The 19,308-nt window shown below is 42.7% G+C and overlaps 2 protein-coding genes and 1 pseudogene across 2 annotated transcripts; all 3 read left to right on the forward strand.

Moving 5' to 3' along the window:
* The first annotated feature begins 784 nt into the window (after nt 1-784).
* Nucleotides 785-2,846, forward strand: LOC137943045 (glycerol-3-phosphate acyltransferase 5-like). The gene is made up of 2 exons (XM_068788742.1): nt 785-1,366; nt 1,865-2,846. Exons 1-2 carry the CDS (start codon nt 785-787, stop codon nt 2,768-2,770), a joined length of 1,488 nt encoding a protein of 495 aa, XP_068644843.1. The 3' UTR covers nt 2,771-2,846.
* A 3,932-nt stretch (nt 2,847-6,778) lies between these two features.
* LOC137941944 (nuclear pore complex protein NUP96-like) lies at nt 6,779-11,807 on the forward strand (annotated as a pseudogene).
* Nucleotides 11,808-14,969: 3,162 nt separating this feature from the next.
* LOC137935095 (probable E3 ubiquitin-protein ligase RHC2A) lies at nt 14,970-17,169 on the forward strand. Its single transcript, XM_068779758.1, has one exon. The coding sequence runs from the start codon at nt 15,594-15,596 to the stop codon at nt 16,758-16,760; it is 1,167 nt and encodes a 388-aa protein (XP_068635859.1). The 5' UTR covers nt 14,970-15,593; the 3' UTR covers nt 16,761-17,169.
* The last annotated feature ends 2,139 nt before the right edge of the window (nt 17,170-19,308 follow it).

Consider the following 19,308-nt stretch of genomic DNA (forward strand, 5'->3'; position numbering starts at 1 on the left):
CAGCTTACACTAAAGGCCAATTTGGAACCCACATAAAAGAAAAGAAAGTAAAAAAAAAAAAAATGGAAAGAAAGTTTTTTTTTTTTTCTATTTTTTTCACAATAAAACATCCAAAATATGTAACCTGACTAACGATGAAGTCGCTGCACTCAGCTGCTTTAACCGTCAAGACATGGCAAGACTGCCACAGGACGGAAGACAAATTCAAGAACAGAGATGACCTCTGGACTTCTTAAAATTGAGCTCTTGCTCTTATCCGATTCCTTGGTCTTATTTTGTATTCAAGCCGTAAGAGTAAAGATCACCAGCTCCCACTCAGAAAGCTGCATTAGATACCCTTTGAGGATAATTAAGCAGATACAGTCGAGAATCTGCAGTGATGGGGTTGAGGAAGATGAAGGAAGTATATGTGTATTTGCTGACGCGGGCAGGCCACATTTTTAGTTGAAAAAGAAGGAGAAGGAAGATTATAAGGGGAAGTTGTTGAAGTTAAGTAAACAAACTCTGAGCTTTTTCCCCTCCTCTTGCCGTGGCGTACATCTCTTCTTTTACTTGGTTCTGAGGTTCACTTCATAGCCCAAATTTTTCCTGAAAAAAAAAAAAATACCAAATTGCGGTGGTTGTGAACAGTTCATCTGCCTCATTCCCGTTTAGAAGTTGGCTACCGGTGATCTTCATTTCTCTACTTTATATTAATTACTCTCTGCCTGGTAAATTGGTAATCCAACCTGGAAAACGATCAGCCCTGCGCTCCTTCTCACTCCCTGGGTCCAAAACAGAAGCCATGGAACGCAGTAACTCCGTTCACATGCAACCGGACGCCGTCGTATCAGAACTGGAGGGCACCCTCTTGAAAGACCCCAACCCCTTTTCTTACTTCATGCTGGTGGCCTTCGAAACCAGCGGACTCATCAGATTCACTCTTCTGTTACTACTATGGCCGGTCATCTGTTTGCTGCAAGCTACAGGATATGAGGAAGTTGGGTTGAGGCTGACCATATTCGTGGCCATGGCCGGAACCAAGATGTCGGAGATAGAATCAGTGGCTCGCGCCGTGCTGCCCAAGTTTTTCATGGACGACGTCGACTTGGAAGCCTGGAGGATATTCAACTCGTACGAGAGGAGGGTGGTGGTGAGTAAATGTCCACGGGTGATGGTGGAGATGTTTGTGAAGGAGCATTTGAAAGCCGATGTGGTGATCGGCGATGATCTCTATGTCAATCGCTTTGGTTATGCAACTGGGTTCGTTAAGAATGGAAAGCTTTCTACATCTGATAGAGTCAGGGCCGTCCTTAAGAACGATCAGCCGCGTCAGGGCCTCGGAAGGAAGAACTACTATTCTTCCTCCTTCCTATCTTCTTGCAAGGTATGCAAGATAATCTTACTTATTCTTGCTAAAAATCGGTTTCAGTACTTATAAACAGCATTACCAGAGATCCAATTTGCGTAAAAAAAAATGCCAAAGCGACATAGGTAGTTGTTTTTGTTGCCTCTTTTCTTGAAAACCCGACGGAGATTGCTTCTTGCCATGCATTTTCATGAAAGCCCTGGAGAAGAATACGGTTCTTCCCAGGCTTTGATGCAAGGGATGGGATAGTTATAGTTCGTTAATTAACCTCATTGGATAAGGTGGATGCGGTCACCTTATCCTATTCAGAAAGATAGCGTCGGCCCTTGACCCATGGCACTCACCAACAGTTGCATACTTAATATAACTGGTTTTACATAGTTCATATTTATCTTTAATTCACCAATTTTAAGTTCATCGTTTTGCTGATGAGATTCCATATGGAAGAATCGGTCTCCCATTCGAAACTTCGTATGAAAGTATTAACTCTGAAAAATTCGGTTCAAACGCATGCAGGAAGTTCTCCATCCGCCGTTTCCTGCCGACAAGAACCGCGATAGCCACCTTGACCGCCCGATTCCGGTCATCTTCCACGACGGCAGATTAGTTCGCCGGCCGACTCCGTCCACCTCACTGCTGATACTTTTATGGCTCCCCATAGGCATCCTGGTGGCCGCACTTCGTATCAGTGTAGGCCTGTGTCTCCCCATGTGGTTCGTTCCTTACATGATGCATCTGTTTGGCGGCGAGGTCAAAGTGAAAGGCCGACCGCCGCCACCTCCAAAGGGTTCAAACGGCGGCGTTCTCTTTGTCTGCACCCACAGGACTTTAATGGACCCCGTCGTGCTAGCCGCCGTCCTCGGCCGCAAGGTCCCTGCCGTCACCTACTCCATCTCCAGACTGTCCGAGATTCTATCCCCCATTCCAACCGTCCGCCTGACTCGCGACCGGAAAGAGGACGGACAGCGGATAAAGCGGCACTTAGCCAAAGGCGACCTTGTTTTGTGTCCGGAGGGCACGACATGCCGTGAGCCTTTCTTGCTAAGATTCAGTGCCCTATTCGCCGAGTTGACGGACCGTATTGTGCCGGTAGCCATGAACTACCGAGTTGGTTTCTTCCACGCGACGACAGCTCGTGGCTGGAAGGCGATGGATCCCATTTTCTTCTTCATGAACCCGAGACCAGTGTACGAGATAACGTTTCTGAACCAGTTGCCGGCGGAGGCAACATGTTCGGCAGGGAAGACTCCATACGACGTAGCCAACTATGTACAGAGGCTGCTGGCAGCCACGCTGGGGTTCGAGTGTACGAATTTCACGAGGAAGGACAAGTACAGAGTGCTCGCAGGAAACGACGGAACCGTGTCTGCTACGTCATACTTGGCCATTACCAGCAGGTTCGTCGGTGCTTTCATTCACTGATCGATCAATCGCCACTACTCGTGTCATAGCCCCCGTTTTTAGATTGTTTGCTTGTTTTTACATTTTTTACAGATTATTTATTACAATTTTATTTTATTTTTGGGATATTTGGACTTTCGAATGCTGAATGGAACAATAACTCGATTGCTTTCTTTTCGTTCAATTTGATTTGATTTGTTTTGTTTTGTTTGTATCCTTGATTCAATCTCAAAGAGAAGCTTCGGAGGTCGCTTTGGCCATCATATCGTCCCATTAGAGATGACAGCATCCAGGCTTCTTCTCTTCTACTTTGTTCATAAAGTAAACATTTTCAATAAGTAGTGGTTGGAAAACCAAATACATCAATTCCGTTTGAAAATATTCAATTAAATGTTTGTAATCACCACAAATTGATAGTGAGGATTTATATTTAATTTATATTGATTTTACAACAGAATATTTACAACAACTATCTCCCTATTTTGGTAAAAATATCGGTAACCTGCATGTGAGAAGGCACATAATGCGTGTGAAGTTTGTCAGCAATAATAAGTTGAATTGATAATCTAATTAAACATGTTTGGTGAGCTTATGAGAAATTGGATCGGAGCTCAGGAAGATTGAACTTTTGTTGTTACATAAGAGAAAAGGTTGTTGTGGAATAGGAACATGAAGATCCCAAAGGAAATGCATAAGCCAAAGAAGTTCAGTTGCAGTGTGCGTAAGAGCACGATACTCATATTCACAACTAGAATGTGATACCATAGGTTACTTTTTAGAACTCTAAGAAATCAAATTGTCGCCAAGATAAATAGAGTAATCAGAGGTAGAACAACAAGTGTCAGGACAACCTGCCTAGTTGGCATCAGAGTAAGCAACTAGAGCACCAGGAATAACAGATAGGTAAAAGGTAAGGCAAATGTACATGGTACATTTGACATTACAAAGAATACACTTAACAACAAGAAAATAATCTTCAGTGGGAGCATGCACAAATTGGCTAACAGAGTTGTCCGCACGGGCAATGTCAGGGTGCGTGATGGTCAAGTATTGAAGTCCGCCAACAAGAGACCTGTAAAGAGTGGGATCCGAAAATAGAGAACCATCATCAGACATATGTTGGAAAATGACCTTAGGCGTATGAACAAGTTTGTTATCTAGTAACTGAGTTCGAGTAAGAATATCCTGTGCATATTTGAGTAAACTAACAAATAGTCTTTCGGGAGTTGGCGATGCCTCAAGGCCAAAAAAGTAACTAAAAAGACCCAAATCCTTAGTGGCAAACTAAGAATTGAGCTTACAAGTAAAACTGTTTATAAGAGTTGAATTGTTGCCAATAACAATGATGTCATCAACATAAATTAGTAGATAGATAATGTCAGAGTGCTTATAAAAGACAAACAGAGAAGTGTCAGCATAGTTGCAAGAGAAACCAAGTTGAGTGATAAAAAAACTGAAACGTTGGAACCAGGCACAAAGGGCTTGCTTGAGACCATAAAGAACCTTATGTAACTAACAAACATGATGAGGGAAACAAGGGTCAATATAAACATTTTCAATGATAGTATTGTTGATGAACGCATTCTTGATGTCAAGTTGTCGAAGAGGACATTTGTTGGTCAAGAGGTAGCCTTTAAAACAGGACTAAATTGTCAGTGTAGTCAAGACTAGGTACCTGGGTGTAGCTCTTGGCAACAAGGTGTGCTTTGAGATGCTCAATGGATCCATTAGGTAGATATTTGGTCTGAAACATCCATTTGGATCCCACAATGTTGGTGTTGGTAGGTTGAGGGACTAAAATCTAGGTGCAATTATTTTGCAGACCTTGAACTTGTTTATTTGTGACAACAAGCCAAATAGGATCCTTAGCAGTAGTTTTGAAACCTTTAGGCGCAGAGACAAGGAGAGCGGACAGAGGTTTTGATGAAAGGGAAATTATGTTAATCAAATTGAGCATGGCGCATGACGTAGATCCTAGAGGTGATGGGATCTGCAACGAAACCCTTTATAAGAGGGATTGTAACCCAAAACATGTAGGGAATACTACATGGAAAATTTTTATTAGACATATAGTCATGTAAGCAGGGTTAAACACGACAAACCAAATGGATGAAAATTTTCATAGTTCGGAAAGGAACCATATAAAACTTCATACGATGATTGACCACCAAGAATTAATGTGGGAAAATGGTTGATGATGTAAGTTACAGTGCTAATGGCAGTAACCCAGAAATGAGAAGAGAGATGGGAGTGAAAAATAAGTGCTAAATCAATCTCAGTCACACGACGATGTTTGTGTTTAGCATAACCATTTTGGGTAGGAATATATGGACAAGAAAATTGATGGCGAATATTAGAGGTATGAAGCTCCAGTGTTCAAGAACCAGTCAGAGAACACAAACCCATTAAGAGAACATGATCCAATGAAAGCCACAACAAGATGAGCATGAGACTCATGGGATTCACTATGGGCATAACGCTGATTGTAGTGATCAACATAAATTGGATGGCAAATATTAGAGGTATGAACCTCCAGTGTTCAAGAACCAATCAGAGAACACAAGCCCATTAAGAGAACACGATTCAATGAAAGCCACAACAAGATGAACAAGAGACTCATCGGATTCACTATGGGCATAACGCTAGTTGTAGCGATCAACATAAATTGGCATAATGGGGCCCAGAACCTACGGTTCGGCCATGGGATCGACCAGAGCTGCGGTGGGTTGACCGATCAAAACCACGATGCTTCAGTGAAAATAGCAGTGGGAGGAACATGGCCCTCAAATGAATTTTGGAATAGCTCAAAGCTCTTAGCTTTGGAGACGAGGTATGAGAAACAGGGGAGAGGCATGAGGGCCATTTGTGTGATGGAGAAGGTGGAGATCGGCTCCGAGTCCACAGAGAAACCAGTGGACTTTGTCAGTTGTGTCAACAGGTCTGTCGATCGTGTGAAGCTGGTCGCATAGACCCTCTCAAACGTGGGTGTAGGTGGCAACAAATTGATTGTCGTGCTTTAGTTGTAGGAGGTTGTCTTTGAGATAGATTTCTTGAGCCTTCGACTGGTGGCTAAAAGCATTTTTTAATGTGAGCCAGACCTCACGTGCAATAGAGAGGACAATGACTTCGACCATTGCCTCCTTGGTGAGGGAGGAAAGGAGGAGGTTCATAAGGCATTGATCCATTGCTTTCCATGCCAAATTGAGGTGGTTGCGCGAGGGTTCGGTCCACGTAGCCGAGGAGATTTTGACTCTCATGAAGGGGAGGAAGTTGGCTTTTCCAGATGAGGTAGGTTGCGGAGGAGAGTTTAATGGTAATCATGTGGATTAGGGTGTGAAAAGGGAGAAAATGAGAAAGAGATTCAACGGCTATTGAGGTTTAACCCGAGAGACCAACTACTTTGCGTTTCTGACCTTCAAGATTAATGTCGTGGATAGAACAAAGAGACAGGAGAGTTGAGCTGAAACTTTGAAGAGAGGTAAAACCGTTTTTTTTTTAAATCTTTGTGAATCAAAGCATGTTAAACTGAGTTGGTGTTATGCACGCAATAACATTATTATTTTATTTTATTTTATTTTAGTTAAAGAATTAATAGGCCATAGGGGCATTTCTGAAATATTTCATTTATAGGGGTATTTTTGTAATATTTTATCTTAAACCTTGTAAGGGTAAACCCTATTTAAGGGGTAAGAGTAATGAGAAAGGGAAGCAATGATTTAGGTTAAACAAGGGTTTTGAGTTCTCCTCAACGAGCTCAATGGTGTGTGTGCTCCTTAATGAACCTAGGGTTTTCAAGCTTCCATTTGGCTTAATTTTTGTCTTCCTTTTCTTCCTCCCTACGAATCAATGTGTCAGATCCGGGACCATAATAACTGGTATTAGAGCGGGAACACAATGAACGATTCTTTATTCCAAGAAAAATGTAGGGTCATACTCGATGTAGTGGAAGAATTACTTTAGAAAATGTAAAGACCAAAAATTTTTGTAAGGGAGCAACTCGCTGCTGCCGCAGAAAAGAAAGTCATACGACATAGATTATCCGAGCACAAAAATTTCACAGAACGAGAGGGACCAGACGCTCTCTCGGATGGGAATCCTCAACTCATTGTTGCGATAGATAAAATCACTGCCACTGGAGACGTTGTCTTAGACGCGCAGAAGACGCAAGAAATCAGAGAGCCCTCTATCTCTCCAGCGACGGTGACATCCAAAATTGGGGACTCAGAAATTTGTTCGTCAGAAAATCTGGAATGGGGTTCGACATCAAACCTTTCTCACGGGAAGAATACGTCTTCCACAGGCGACTCACACCACTCCGAGACATCTCCCTCTTGGAAAATCGACAAGCGGATAAGCCCCAAAGGGGTGTTGTTCGCCGTCGGAAAAAGCCCAGCAGGCGACCAACCGCAACGTCTTTCCACCGGGATCCGTCAATCCGGTAGCCGGCATGATGAGGAGAGAAAAGAAGAAAGGGCGATGGGAGAAAGGGGAGCCAAAACGCCTCTTAGACCATGAGATGAAAAATCCCCCATTGGAGAAGCTACGACATCCTCCTCCTCTTTGCCACCGGAAACTGACAACGCTCCGTCGGCGGCGTTGGAAACAAGTCCGGTGGGATTTGACTTCTGGCCACCACCTCTCCCTCACAATCTACCAGAGGGAACCCAATTTTCAAATTGGGTGGGGTAAGTATCGACAACCTCAATTTTGTATTCAATTTTCGCGAAGATAGGAAAATTCGTGCAGCTGTGTGATGAAGGGTCTGCAATACAAGATAAAAATATTTTTTGGATTCCGAGAAGGGACAAAAAAATCCAATTGATGCTGTTTTATCTTTCTATTGACGAGAACAGCAACAATGTGCATGTTTCGTATCAATTTTGCAACCTTGTGTGTAATTTTGTAGATGATTTGTATGTTGCTCGACAATTGTTTGTCAAAATTCTTCACCCAGGGTAGGGTGATGAACTTTTGTTGGGTATTCAACCTTGTGTGTGGACTGCCTCTGGAGGAAAGGGTTCTTGTGCCTCAAGACCAATGCCTTTCAAGCACGAGTCCACTTATCAATTGCCTTTGAATTTGGCTCTTTTTATGGCGGAAGTGAGTCAAGCTTGAATTCTCAGATCTCTACTCAACAATTTAAGAGGCCTCCTGAAGTGAACTTGAGAAATGTGTTGAGTGGTATAAAGGTGTGGAATGCTCAGAATGTTGGAGCCTCAACTGTCCTTGTTGCGGATGACACCAAATAACCACTAATAACCATGGATTCGCCTCAAGCGAATGAAGCATCTGCCAAATATATTCAGAATATAACCATCCCTTCTGCCCTTATTGATAGAAACTTTGGTGAGAAATCAAAGAAGGCTATTGCCAGTGGGGAAATGGTTAATGTGAGCCTTGACCGGGTAGAGTATGAGTGGGACAAGATTGTGAGATTTAATAGACATGAGGTTGCGGTTTATACTGATGAAATCAACAAACCTCCACTTGGGCAAGGTCTTAACAAGGTGGCTGAAGTTACACTTATCCTCCAAAAGAAGTTACCAGTTTCAGACAAAGTCAAACAAGATAAGCTTCTTAGATTATTGAGAAACACGAACCAAAGACAAGGTGCTAAATTTATTTCTTTTGATCCTACAAAGGGTGAATAGAGATTTTATGTTAGCCATTTCAGTAGATTTGGACTGACTGAAGAGGAGAATGATATTGTCATGGATGATACTCTGGTTCAGGAGCCACAGGGAGCCACTGGGGTTGAAGAATTGGACGTTGATGAGGAACCTCAAGTGGGTCCTAGTGGAATTGTTTTATCTCACTCTCTCCTGGCTCATCTGGAGCTGGATCTTGTCAAGATGCAGGCAACAAGAATGTTAATGTTTCTAGTAGAGGAGGAGGAAGAGGTTGAATCCTCTTGTAGGGATTACTGGAGGACAAGTAGTACAACAAGTAACAAATATTTTCCATGGCAATATTCTTCACTTAAGGCTGGTCAAAAGTCTACCCCATCAGCTTTAAGGAAGTCACCACAACCCTTGCTAGAGTATAAAATTCCTCCAGAGTTGGATCCATCTAGGAAAATTCTTATGATCCGACAAAATAGAAGTTTGCCACTTAGAGCAACCAAAGTAGAAGGCTTCAAACTGAACTAGAACCAGAAACTCCTATAACCAATAGCCATTCTAGCAATATAGTTGATGTTGTACTATTCATGGGAATGTCCTTCCGGGTTGGGTGGGGGCCTAATGGCATCCTTGTTCATACCGGCACACCTGTAGGCAGTACTGGTTACAAAAATGAATTGTCTTCCATAAATCATGCAGGGAAAGTTGCAAGAAATAAAGCAGTCATAGATGAAAATGATGAAGAAAAAGAGGCACTTGTTAATTCTTGTTTTGTTTCTCCACTAGAGCTCCACAAAACAACAGTCCATGAAACTACTGATGTTGTGGTGGATGGCTTCAGATTAAAGCTTTGAAAGCTCATATATAGTCGTTTAACACTACCAGAAATTTGCAGACAGTATATTAGGATTATTGAGACACAACTTGAGGTCTCTGGGTCTTCTGCTTCTTTTTCTATGTATTTGTTGCACCAGGTCATGGTGTGGGAGTTGATCAAGGTTCTATTTTTAACAAGGGAAATAAGCAGTCAATCTAAACCACAACATGTGGATACCGATGTGGATGATGGAGGGGATATGATTGATGATGTCAAGGATGGTCCAAGGGACTTGGATCCTAAGGCCTACCCTCTTGTTCTCAGAGATGAGTTCAGTTATTGGTTGCAGGAGAGTGTTTGCCACAATGTGCAAGAGGAGGTGAGCTCTTTAGGTGACTTGAATGATATAGAGCACATATTTTTTCTCCTCCCTAGGCGACAACTAGATTCAGCAGTGTTTGTTGTTAATAATTGACATTATCAAGGGAGGTTAGAGAAAGGTGCTGTACTGAAGGCTATTTGTGCTGGTTTTGAGGAAACTACTGAACCTGATGTTTGTTTGACTGATGTTATTGAGACAAATGAATGCTTGAGCAACAATGGGGGCTGTTGACGAGATAAAATTGTGAATATACCAACTTGCAAGCCCACATTCCGTGGTAGAGTCTGTGAGTGTCCCTTGGTAGAAGGAGTGCAGTTCAAGGGGGATGGGTATAGCCATTGTGAAGCAAGTGGGCATGGACGATGCAAGCTAAACAATGGAGGTTGTTGGCATGCTACTCAAGATGGACATTCCTCCTCAGCTTGTGAGGAGACTGAGGGCATTAAATGCTAGTGTCCAGCTGGATTCAGGGATGAGTGAGGGTGTGCATATGTTCTTGATAGGGACGAGAAATTTCACCAAAGGTGCAACCTTGAATTGGTGGTTCTTGACAAAGTAGTAGACCACGATGATATCTTGATATCATGTTTAGTGCTTACAGCCATGATACTTTTGTCGAGTATGCTGGGCAATTTGTTGAACAGGGATTGGGTCCAAAGACTAAGATTATCGGGGACATGCTGCATTTTGCCAAAGAGGCAACCGTTGGGGTAGATCCCACAATGACTGTTCATGTCGAAGCAGAAGTTACCAGTGGCGCAGGTGATAGTTCAACTTGTTGTTCGATTGCTTATTCGAAGTGATGCTAGCAGTGGAAAAAAATTTGCTTCTTTGGATGGATGCTCCAGTTTGTAGACCAGAGGGCTACCACAGATACCGCGGTTGATACTTGAGAACGGATGGAGACGTCGGCACGGGCAAGCAGATCCTACCTTCGAGCTTGAGGACAAACTCTTTCTTCCAAGGGGGGTGTAATGTTATGCACACAATAATATTATTATTTTAATTTTTTATATTAATTTACTTTATTTTATTCCAGTTAAAGCATTAATAGGCCATAGGGGTATTTTTGGAATATTTTATTTATAGGGGTATTTTTGTAATATTTTATCTTAATCCTTGTAAAGGTGAACCCTATTTAAGGGGTAAGGGTAATGAGAAAGGGAAGCATTGATTTAGTTTAAACAAGGGTTTTGAGTTCTCTTCAACGAGTTCAGGGGTGTGCGTTCTCCTTAACGAACCTAGGGTTTTCAAGCTTTCCTTTGACTTGATTTTTCGTCTTCCTCTTCTTCTTCCATACGAATCCATGTATCAGATCCGAGACCATAAGAGTTGGGTGCAGGTTTGAACCACAGACCGATGCGAACCTGATTTCCCTTGCTTGGCATCGCCGAGAGGAGTTGGGCGTCACAACGAGTGTCCGACGATTCAGGAGATAATTCAGCTTGTCTCCGACCGGTTTCAAGGGGAGTCATGATGAGTGTTCGACGATTCAGCTCGTCTCTCATCTCCGACAGGTTTCAACAGGTGTTGCGACAAGTGTCTAACGATTCAGGATACGAATCAATTGGTCTCCGACCAGTTTCAACAACCCCTTATTTCTTCTTCCTTTGTGTCGCCTTTCTTGCAGAAGATGTTTCGATTTCTTGGAGCCGAGTTGAGCAGCCTTTGCGAGGTGGAGGCTAGCAGGCCCAACAAGCAGCAGCCGGAGGCGCAGATCCACATCGAAGAAGCGAGAAATTCAATCGATGGAGGGATCGACAAGGCGCTCTGATGCCATGAAAGATTCAATTAAATCGTTGTAATCACCACGAATTGATGGTGAGGATTTATATTTTATTTATACTGGTTTTACAAGAGAATATTTACAACAACTAATTAGTTTTTTTGCCTATCGACAAACTAATCTTCGACCTCTGATTCAGGTAATAGGAACGTGGTTTTCGGGCTTGCATGTTATCCTTCACACCGTTGACAGCAATGCTGAGAGAGAGATGCAGACTGCGGGTCTATTTGGGGTTAGCTTATTTGCTTCATATGGGACCGAGGCAGGAAGTGGGTAGGCCTCCCAAGACAATTGCCAGCCCCTATGTTATCACTGTTTCGGGTTCGCAACATCGATTCTGCATATAATAGTCTGCTCAAGGCCATCAATCTTAGATTATTCTACATCCTGCGGATTATGTTTTTAAAACGTCAGTTGAAGATTTCCTCCCTTCTAGAGAAGATCCAGAAGCCTCTGACTTTTAATTAGCTATACAATAAACAAGACGAAGTTTGTTTCACAAGGAAGAAATATAAACCACTAAACAGTAAATAACAGTATATATACCCCATTTACTATGCTGTGTTTGAATTTTGAAACGACCAGGAAAATAAAATCGAGCAGACGGGCGTTAAAGGCTGCGTGGAGCTGTCCATGAGCCTAAACTCTACTCTTGACCGAAATCACGAACGCAGCCATAAAGAAAGTGGAGAAAGGGTTATTAAAATACAAGGCCAACCGTAAGGTTTAGTGGGTGATGACTGATATGAGCTATAAAATTCCAAGTAGACAGACCTGTCAAGCAGAATCCCGTTCCCACATGGTCCACCTCAGATGTCCCAACGCTGCCTGTTCTCATTTAGAAAGGCAGATTCGGAACAACAGCGTCTGATATTCGGATAGCTCCTTGCCTGATCTCCAGAGTGACAGTATTTAAGGGAGGACGAGTAACGCGAAGACAATCCCAGCAGGTATTGAATGGCTTTATTCTCTTCCTAAAGCTCATTTATCCTCCAGCAATCTCCAAACCAAAGCAACTGCACCCTCACTATATCACCTTTGCAAATTACAAGCAGAAAACGAAAGAAAGCTAAAAAGCAAGGGAGGAAAATGCCCATTACATAAAATTCCCTGCAAAAAGGGAGGATGGTCCTACCCTGGAGTCTTTCCCTAAGGCGATGCTTTGAAGGTGGGAAAAGAAAGAAAGGAATACTGTGAGAAAGAAAAAAAAAAGCCAGGAGTTTTCTGGGCAACTTCTTGCGCAGGCCAAGAAGGGAATCAAAGTCACAAAAGATTAAAAGAAGGCTCAAAGTTTGAGCTTCTTTATTTACTTTCACCTTCCCCTCTACAGACGTTCCAGACAAAAAGTAAAAGAGAAAAGTAAGGAAGGAGAGAAGATGTAATCGTTGTCGAGCGTAAAAAGACACGTCTTCTTTCACTGTCAATTGATGGTCGCACCTTTACAGCTCGCTCCCATCTCCATGAAAGAGACGTCGTTGCATCCGGATGCCTTCCATGCAACCTCCATCTTTAGTCGCTAAAAATTGTTCGAGACGGTAAAACTCATTTAGACCACCCACCCAGCTTATCCTTCTAGAATTGGATAATACATGGTCACCGTGTTGACTATGCCGGAATAATTTAGAAGACGTGTCTTCCGGGCCGATTAAAGTGGGCATCGGACCGATTCCTGGTGGACTTTTTGAACTTCAAATTTTATGAATTCCTTTCTAACTTATAATGGAGCTGGAAATTGAATCTGTTTCCACTTTCTTCCCTTTCATTCTATCATCCTCCGGCGTAGAGCGGTGAGTCAAAGGCTGCGTCAACAGGAGGCGATCGGCGAAGACATTCGCCGGAGGGGGTTTCTACCGTCTTGCGGAGAAGTTTCGAAATTCCGAGACATTGACGCCTGTGCGTATCGTGGAGCATACGTGCGTGCAGTCAAACAGGGGACTCGGGGAAAATATGCGAAATGTGAAACAGCAAACACTCGGAGTCGCCGGTGACGCGTCTCTTTCCCTTGACCCTTCTCCAAGTAATGCCAAGGCGGACGCCTCATCTACGCCGCCACTCGATTCCCAATTTCGACTTCACACAACCCCTCCCTCCTTCCCACTCTTAACCACAAGCAGGAGACTCCTTTTTCCAATTTCCCCTATCGAAACACCGCTTCCAGAAAATTCAAAACCTTCCGCATGAGCAGATTTCCATAATTCCGTTAACCGTATCTTCTCCTACCAAAAAAAAAATAAAACCCACGCGGTTGCTTATTTGGGCAAGCAGAGGTTGCTGACAACAAATGAAGCAATCGCGTGGGTCCTCCTACTGTAATATTGCATTGGATCCTGGCTTACGTACAAAGATAAAAGTCAAATTGCATTAGATGCTGTAGGGCAAGTAGGGCCCCTCTTGACCTCCTCTTTCATGGCGGCCGTCTTCGTTTCTTGTTTTCATTCTCGTTAATTCATAATGAATTTGGGGCAGAGGGGCCTGGAAGGACCCAAGGAGTGACGCTCCCACGCTGGTGCGTCTCTGCTTTTGCTGGTTTTTTGCACGACTCAAAAAGCTAGCTTTTGCGAATAAAACAAATTACAGAAAAAAGGTTCTTGCGAGAATTAAGTGCTGCTATGTCCACCCACACTAACTCGCCTTTTCCCCCCAGGGGCCTCCTCCCCTCCCGAATGGAGTACAGGCAGCCTTTCCCGCAGGAGGCGCCTCAACAGTTTTTAATAATTTATCTTCCTGTCTAAATTATTATTATTACCAGAGCTCCACCGGACCGCCACTCCCGTGTTTTTGTTTTTTGTGTTTTTTCTTTAATCCATAAAGCACGGCAGAACAGCGAGGATAGATTATTTAGCTTCTTTCTTCTTTCGCCGCCGCTCGCCGATGAAGGGGCCGGCCTGCCGGGCTTATACTGGATACCATTTACCATTATTTCCTCATACTCTTCTGTCTTCTTCCGGATTAAAGGCCACATGAAAAGTCTCCATTAAAGTTTTTCTTTTTTCTCTCCTTACTGGAGTCATTGAAAGAATCGGAACCGTTGCATACTGAAAGCGATTGGACGTGGACTTGGCATCTTAACCGTTGGATCTATTTATATCTCGATTAGTATCTCGTCGTTGACATTCCAATTAGAGAGTAGTTTTCAAAATCGCGTGAATATCTCTTAAAAATCGTATTTAAAGGCGGGTTCATCTGATCCGTCAACCCCGAGGTCCTGGCTCAGCAACTGCGCCACTCTCCTCAGACTAACTAATGACTAATGAGTGCGAGTAGTGTGAAATCGACGGTTGATGAGAAAATAATCATCTGGGGCCTAATATCTAACGGTTTCAGAGCGACCACATTATCGACGGTGACGCCGTTTGTTCATCTACCGTGGCCGTCAACATGGTCAGCCAGCTTCTGTCAGCTCGGCGCGTTTTCGGCTTCTCCGTAACTTCTTTAGACGGCAACCACGCGTCGTCCAAGTCTGACTCACAGTTAACGTCGTTAGTTTTTAGCCCACTAATGCGGTGACACGTTTCACGTCGTTTGCCTTTTGCTTCTTTTCTACCTCTCTTCGCTGTAGTGAAAAATAGGGGGGGGGGGAAAAAGACGAAGAAGAAGAAAATGCGTCGTAAACACGCTATCTTCGACACGCGGTTCCACCATCGCAGCGTTTCCTGGCGACCTTAAAACTCTCTCTCTCATCTGTCTCCTTTTTCCAAACTCCAGACCAGAGTCCCTTCGCGGGGCATCTACGGCGACGTCTTTCGCTAACCCCTGGCCGACCACTTCATCTGATTCGTTTCCTTCCTTTCGCGAGGTTGTAGATCCAACTTTGTTGGCGATTCGTGGAGATTTCAGCAAAAGATGTTTTCGGATTGTTCCGCCTGATTTATTTGCAGATCTTCCTACACTCTTTGAGCGAAGAGAGAGGGTCGGTTGTTCTTCTTGTTTATCAGTAAGCGCCTCCAGAAAAAAGAAATTCCCGGATTTGAATAGAGAAGGGAAAGTCTTTAAGGATTTCTCAGATCTTGAGGATTTCTTTTTCTTTTCTTTATTTTTTATGAAAGGGGGGATCTTAGGAAGTTTTTCCTAACAGATCTCATTCTTGGGTAATTTCAAGGGCGTTATTGAAGTTCACGGCTTTCGGTTTTGTAAAGATCTCCGTATTGTCTGAAGAAAGGATCATTTTTTTTAGTAAATTTTTTCTCGAGCACCTACAAGTTTGGGATTTTCGTATTCTTTTTCCTTCGTCTGGATAGATGTCGTCGACTACATCTTCCTACTGGTGCTACCGATGCAACCGCTTTGTCAGGGTTTGGACTCGGGACTCCATCGTCTGCCCGGATTGCGACGGTGGGTTTATTGAAGAGGTTGAAACGACTCCCCGGTCTGCTGCCGGTGATTCCCGCCGCAGGAGATTCCCCGGCGCCGCCATGTACATGCTCGGAAATCGTACCAACTCCGACCAAGCTCCTAACCCACCCTTCCGCCGCAGCCGACGTAACGGTGGGGACCGCTCCCCCTTCAACCCCGTCATCGTTCTCCGTGGTCCGGCCGATGGAGGCGGTGGAACTGAGGCAGCAGCAGGTGAAAGAAATAGCAGCTTTGAGCTTTATTACGACGATGGTGCCGGATCTGGTCTTCGTCCTTTACCGGCGAGTATGTCTGATTTTCTTATGGGGTCTGGGTTTGATCGCTTATTGGATCAGTTGGCGCAGATTGAGGTTAACGGCGTGGGACGATGCGAACACCCTCCAGCTTCAAAAGCGGCTGTGGAATCTATGCCCACCGTTGAGATAGTGGCTAGCCACATAGTTACAGAGTCCCACTGCGCTGTCTGCAAAGACCCTTTTGAGCTCGGTTCGGAGGCACGAGAGATGCCTTGTAAGCATATTTACCATTCGGAATGTATTCTACCGTGGCTCTCCATGCGAAATTCCTGTCCGGTTTGCCGTCATGAGTTGCCGACTGACGTGCGTGGTAGGGGTTCGGCAGAACCAGATAACTCGCCCAGCGAGCAATCTCCTGGTGTGGCTGAAGAAGATACCGTGGGGCTCACGATATGGAGATTGCCAGGTGGAGGTTTTGCTGTTGGACGTTTTTCAGGGGGTAGACGGGCTGGTGAGAGGGAGCTTCCGGTTGTTTACACAGAAATGGATGGGGGTTTTAACACTGGCGGCGCCCCGAGGAGGATCTCATGGACTTCCAGAGGAAGTCGGTCCAGAGAGAGTGGTGGGATTGGCCGGGCATTTAGGAATTTCTTCTCCTTCTTTAGCCGGCTTCGGCCTTCTTCCTCATCGTCTCCTACAAGTTCAGAAAGGGTAACACGAAGGACCAGGTCGTCAAGTTCTGTTTTCCGCAGAAGTTCACGGAGGCGCAGTACATCTTGGGCATTAGAAAACGGTAACGGGATTTCACATTGGTAGCTTGGATAGAAGAGTGAAGAACCGTCCCTTTTGTTTTTTTAACCTGGGTTTTTTCCAGTGTTAGTTGCTTGTTACTATTTTCTGAGAAAATGGTTAGAAGATCCGTAAAAGCATGTTGGCTTTTAATGTCAGATGTAAATAGAGAAGAAGCTCCAACAAAAGAAGACTTCAGAGTTTCCCAGATTTTTATTACACATCCAGAAGAAATTCTTTTTTGGTATGGAAAAGTGGAGGGGCAGAAAATAAATGAAGGAAACAGAAAACGTTAATGGGAGATTTTTGTGGGCTATGAAATTCGAAGATGTACATGCTCTCAAAGTACTCTGAAAGCCTGTGAGCAATATGATCTGAATTCTGAATATTTCATTAATTTTATCTACTTATATGAATCTTTGTCACTTTTTTGCTATATCTTCTGCTGCAGTTTCAATTCTTCATATTATCTTTCATTGTGCCATCTTCTTAGGGACTAGCAGTGGCTTAGAAATTTCTAACTAGGAGACTGGTTTCCTTTCCGAATTCTAAGCTTTTATTGCTGTTTAACATTGAAGATATTGGATTGTGACCTCATCTAAGATTGGTTTGAAGCACTGGGACCGATCTAGTTTGGTTGGTAGCTCCCCCACCCCCCCACCCGAAAGCTGCCTGTTTGATTGATCTCAACCATCAATAATTCATTTCTCGTACACGTTTATTATAGATTTTTGAAACTGTTTGATTGTTAGTCTCTTCGCAATTAATGCTATTTTTTTGGTGAGTTCTCATGGGTAGAGTGAGCTGGTTTCGTTGACATATTAAGTATATATTTATCAACTAATTACATATTAAACAACATACAAGACATCTCGTCATCTCTTGGTCCCCTCCCCAAAAGAATAAACTTTTTGCATGGAAAATTACAAGACAAAAATAAACATTAAAGGCTATCAAATACATTTATACATTAATTATGTTTATCAATGCAATTAAGTAAGTATCACTAAATTAAACTTGGGAAATAAAATGAAATAATTATACTTGCAAAGACGAGGGAGGGTACTAAGAAGGCGGAAGGCAAATCTAACGACGGAATGCCTAGATCTGCAAGCCAGCAACTAAGCTGACATTGGGAGATGGTTTAGAGATAGGCACGATCGAAAAATGGTGAATGTTGACATTGAAAAATAGTGTTGGGAGAGAACAAATGGAAGGAGACTCTCAAGGAGGGGAAGTTGTTGCAAATCAACAAAGTATGTTGTGGAAATGAGTTGGGAAGGGCATAGAGAATGGGCTATAGGAAATTTTTGGCCCTAGTAGATTCTCAAGAGGGGACGTGAATTGAGTATTTCGAATTTAAAACTAAGGTGTGTAAACAAAGAATCATGCAAATTCATAATTTCAATAAAAAATAAACATTCACATAGTATGAGACAGAGAATTTTTGTTATCGATGTTCCCCTATTAGTATTCACCGCCCAATAACCCTTGCTTGAAAAATTTCACTGTTTCGAAGCTCTAATAGATGGAATTTATACAGAGATTATGGCTCTCTTTAGACAACGTGTAGTTCAATACACACTTCGTACAATTACAATCTCTCCAAGAGATTGGGGAGATTCTCGCTCTAGCCGACCCTTTCTATCTAGTTGAATAGGTTCTAGATGAACCTTATACAAAGTAAAATCAAATAAAAGAAAACTTACACCCTTGACTTGGAAAGTTCCTTCTCCTTGAAAGATCCAAACTTCCACTTTTTTTTGCAGCACAATGTGGAGTGAGGAAGTTTGTCTAGTATGCAATACAAGGAAATGAATGGAAAGAGTAGTGAATTTTTCAAGGCTAAGACTCTCTCTTTCACTCTAAAACACTTTTGAGAAGTTTATCAAGTTTGAGAATAAATTCTCAAAAGTTTTACCAATAAATGCTCATTAACTTCTCTATGTATGGTTTGGTAGGGTATATTTAACTTTCCCAAACCAAACTAGCCATTTTTTGTCCGTTTACAAAAATTAGACCGTTGATTGATTGATCACTTTATAGTGATTGATCGATCAATCGATCATAATAACTCTTTTTGTGTCAGAACAATAGGGATTAAGAAATTAGTGATTAAGAAAAGAAATAATATCTAAATCTGTCATACTATCTAAAAATTAATGTCAACAAAGAAAAAATAAACATTAGGGATTAAGAACAAAATATCTAGAAAGACTATAAATATGTGGAGGGCGAGGAATTTTTTAATAGCACTAAAAGTACATAAAGAAAGATCTCAAACAGGCAGGAGAAAATAGAAAGGAAAAAAAAACATGCATAAGAACAAAATGCTTGATTTTTTTGAAGAGCATATATGGAAGAGTTTTACATGACTCTCACAATAAGAAGTTTCACAGAATCATAATTAATATGGTGGAGTCTACAAGGAGCGTCACAAGAGGAAGTCTCATAGAAGAGTTTATTTAAGGTGTTTTAATTATGCTAGTCTTCTAATTATGTTTAGTTGTTCGAGAACTTATCTTTTGGCTTTAACTTTGGGTGTAACTGGGATAAAGATGGTTTAATTGTAATT

Source organism: Aristolochia californica, unplaced genomic scaffold (genome assembly GCF_029961685.1).
Source record: "Aristolochia californica isolate CCGP_79_NKW_82.1479 unplaced genomic scaffold, dmAriCali1.0.hap1 SCAF_10, whole genome shotgun sequence".
Lineage (NCBI taxonomy): Eukaryota > Viridiplantae > Streptophyta > Magnoliopsida > Piperales > Aristolochiaceae > Aristolochia > Aristolochia californica.